At 54.5% G+C, this 2,733-nt stretch overlaps 1 protein-coding gene across 1 annotated transcript in view; it reads right to left on the reverse strand.

Annotated features, from left to right (window-relative positions):
• LOC107299590 (tripartite motif-containing protein 10-like) overlaps window positions 1-2,733 on the reverse strand; it is a 14,326-nt gene that overhangs the window by 4,981 nt on the left and 6,612 nt on the right. Inside the window, exons 3-7 of the mRNA XM_015828956.1 lie at window positions 1,925-2,017; window positions 1,583-1,810; window positions 1,450-1,472; window positions 741-856; window positions 397-450 (exon numbers count right to left, since the gene is read on the reverse strand). Of these exons, the coding sequence (XP_015684442.1) occupies window positions 397-450; window positions 741-856; window positions 1,450-1,472; window positions 1,583-1,810; window positions 1,925-2,017 (514 nt within the window). The remainder of the gene's footprint in view (window positions 1-396; window positions 451-740; window positions 857-1,449; window positions 1,473-1,582; window positions 1,811-1,924; window positions 2,018-2,733) is intronic.

The raw sequence follows: 2,733 nt of genomic DNA on the forward strand, positions 1-2,733 counted from the left end.
TCTGCACTAACCACATCCTATAGAAAGCTACAACCAATCATATGTTAAAGACGCTACATTAGGACTTATTCTACCCTGCAACAAAATGTAACCAATTATGTATTGACACCTGTACTTCCTCATGTATGTACAAAATAAATAGGTGGCTCAGATCACACTCTGGGTCCACTCATCCCGAGGAGATTCCTGCGTGTGTCTTCTTTTCTGGCTTGTCGTTGCTTGCCAGAATTCATGAGTGACCCACCCTAATGTGGCAACGCTGAAAATGCCACAGACACCTCGTAGATGCCACTCCTGGCAATTTGGGGAAACCGATGCTGTGGGATCTGGTGAGGACAAGCAGTTTGCAAGCCTCCCCCCCCACTGCCCCCTTCCTCCTCAGCCCCATGAAGTTACCCGCGGCCAGAGGTCGCTCCAGCTTCTTCCTGGTCAGAGTCGTCTCCAGGGAGGCTGAGATTCGGAGGAGGAAAGGAAAAAACGAGAGCGAGGTGAGAAACAGCCGTCCATGAGCGACCGCCGTGCAGAAGTGAACATCTTGGTCCCTGCCAGGTGCACAGTGACACCCTCTCCCCCCAAGTACCATGGTTCAGGTAGGGTGAGAGATGGAGTGGAGGGGGCAGTACCCTCCTTCACCTACCAGCCCAAGCAGGATGGGGACTGGCTCCCCCAAGATTCCCCAGTAGGAAGGGGAGAAGAGGGGCCCAGATTCCCCCCAGACCCACCTCAAAGGAGCCCCGCACCTTTGTAATTGTCCACAACCTGCCTTACAGGAGCGTTTTCCTCCAACATGGTCTGGAGTCTGCCTTGCAGCCTGGGGGAGACGCTCTCCACGCGCCCCACCACGTAACTCCGGCACCTGCGACACAAGGACGGTGGCCTCACACGGCTACCCATCTTTCTCCCCACAACACGGGGGGCTGGGTCGGCCAGCTGCGTGGGTTGAATGAAAGAAGCTGGCCCATTCCAACATCTTGCCACGTGAATACAGAACTCGGGTTTTGCAAACCTGAGTTTAGGGTTTGGTACGAATCCTGGCTTGTTTCTTATGTAAGCATGTACGTTGCTTTGATCGCACCCGACTCTGTGCACTGAACCAGGGTAGAGTTCAGTAAAGAAGTCAGGAAAGACACAAACTCAACACAAACATCAAATGTGATTCCGATCCTACTATACCAAGGATGAAGGTGTCCAACGCAAGGAAACCCGGTTTCCTGCAACAACTGAGCTTACAACGCTTCCCAGTGCTACACTGCTTCCTAGTCACCAGTGCTACAGGCGAGTGGAGTTTGCTCTCACTTCATGCAGAGTTCCTCAACCTCTCTGGGCTGGTGGGCCAGAGGAGAGAGTTGGTAAAAAGAGGATGGTTTTCTGGAAGGGGCAGGCACCTGATCGTGTGAGACCGACTGACCCACGAGGACAGGGGCGGGGAAGGGCAAGGTGTCGCCTTACCTCTCCACGGTGTCCTGGATGTCCTGAAAGAGAGCAGAGAAATGGTTTGTGGCCCTCGCAAGGGTGGCCAGTGTCCCCCCCCAGGGGAACCTCTGTTTCTGCCCCCCTTGAGGCCAGCGAGAGCCCCGCCCACCTGCAGGAATTCGTCTGGCTGGCGGCACTTTCTCTCCGTCTGGGCAATCAGCTGCTGCAGGCGGGAGGCCTCCCCGGAGAGCAGGGCCATATATAACTCCCACTCGGCCTCCATCTTCTCCTCCTGCTCGGCCAGCCAGGCAACCCAGACCGGCTGCCTCTTCTTGAGCAGCTCCACCAAGGATCCCAGCAGAAGCCTGACCTTCTGTTTCTCATTGGCACATTTCTCCTGTGGGAGGGGGCAGAAGACCAGGGACTCAGAGGGAGGGGGGAGAGTTCCTAGCTGCAGAACCAGCATCCCTGGAGCTGCCTCCTGTGCCCCCTCCCCCCCCGAGAGACCCACCTGGCACTCCTGGCGGCTCTGCTCTTCCGCCTGCCTCTGCTCCAGCAGCTGCTGCTCCTTCTTCAGGGGCTCCAGGAGGGCATCCAGCAGGTCCTGCGCGGGGAGGAGATGGTGCCATTCCCGAGTCCACGATGGCAGTGGTCCCACCCAGGGAGGCTGGCAAGGGGCCAGAGGGACCCCCGGGGTTCCCCTCCAGGGGGAGGCCCTGCTGGGCACCAGAGCTTCCAGGAGAGAATCCGGCCAGGGAGAGGCCCGGGGCAGGCAGAGGCCCACGAGGAGGGAAGCAGCTGAGAGTCTGGCTGCCTCCGGTCTCCCTCTCTCACTGCCGAAAAGTAGCCTGGCTCCCCTCAGCCATTTTCGAGTGATAGTCTTTGGGGGCCTTTAACTGCTCCCACAATCATCTTTCCATCTTTCTGGGGACCCCCCTGAACCCTCCATAAGCTGATGGAGTGCCCCATCTAGTTGGGGCTGCTCAGCTCCCCCCTTTTGGAAAGACTGCCTCCACGGTGCACGCACCCTACCTTTTTTTTTTTTATAAGAAATTTTATTTATTTTTTCAATCATAAAAAACAATCATAGGTAAACACAATAACCAATCAATAACCACCCACCCACCCACCCCCCGGACTCCCCAAACCTAATCCCAGAATAATATTCATATAAAAGTAAACAAATACTAATATCTCTAACTCTACAAAATATCTTAATCTACAAGAAAAGATAGTAGAAATAAACCAACTTAAAAAATTCTAAAAACCTAACTTATATTCTACCACTTTATGTTTCTTTTGAATATAAACAATCCATCT

The sequence above is a fragment of the Protobothrops mucrosquamatus genome, unplaced genomic scaffold, assembly GCF_001527695.2.
Source record: "Protobothrops mucrosquamatus isolate PMUCROS unplaced genomic scaffold, P.Mucros_1.0 scaffold5161, whole genome shotgun sequence".
In the NCBI taxonomy this organism is placed as follows: domain Eukaryota; kingdom Metazoa; phylum Chordata; class Lepidosauria; order Squamata; family Viperidae; genus Protobothrops; species Protobothrops mucrosquamatus.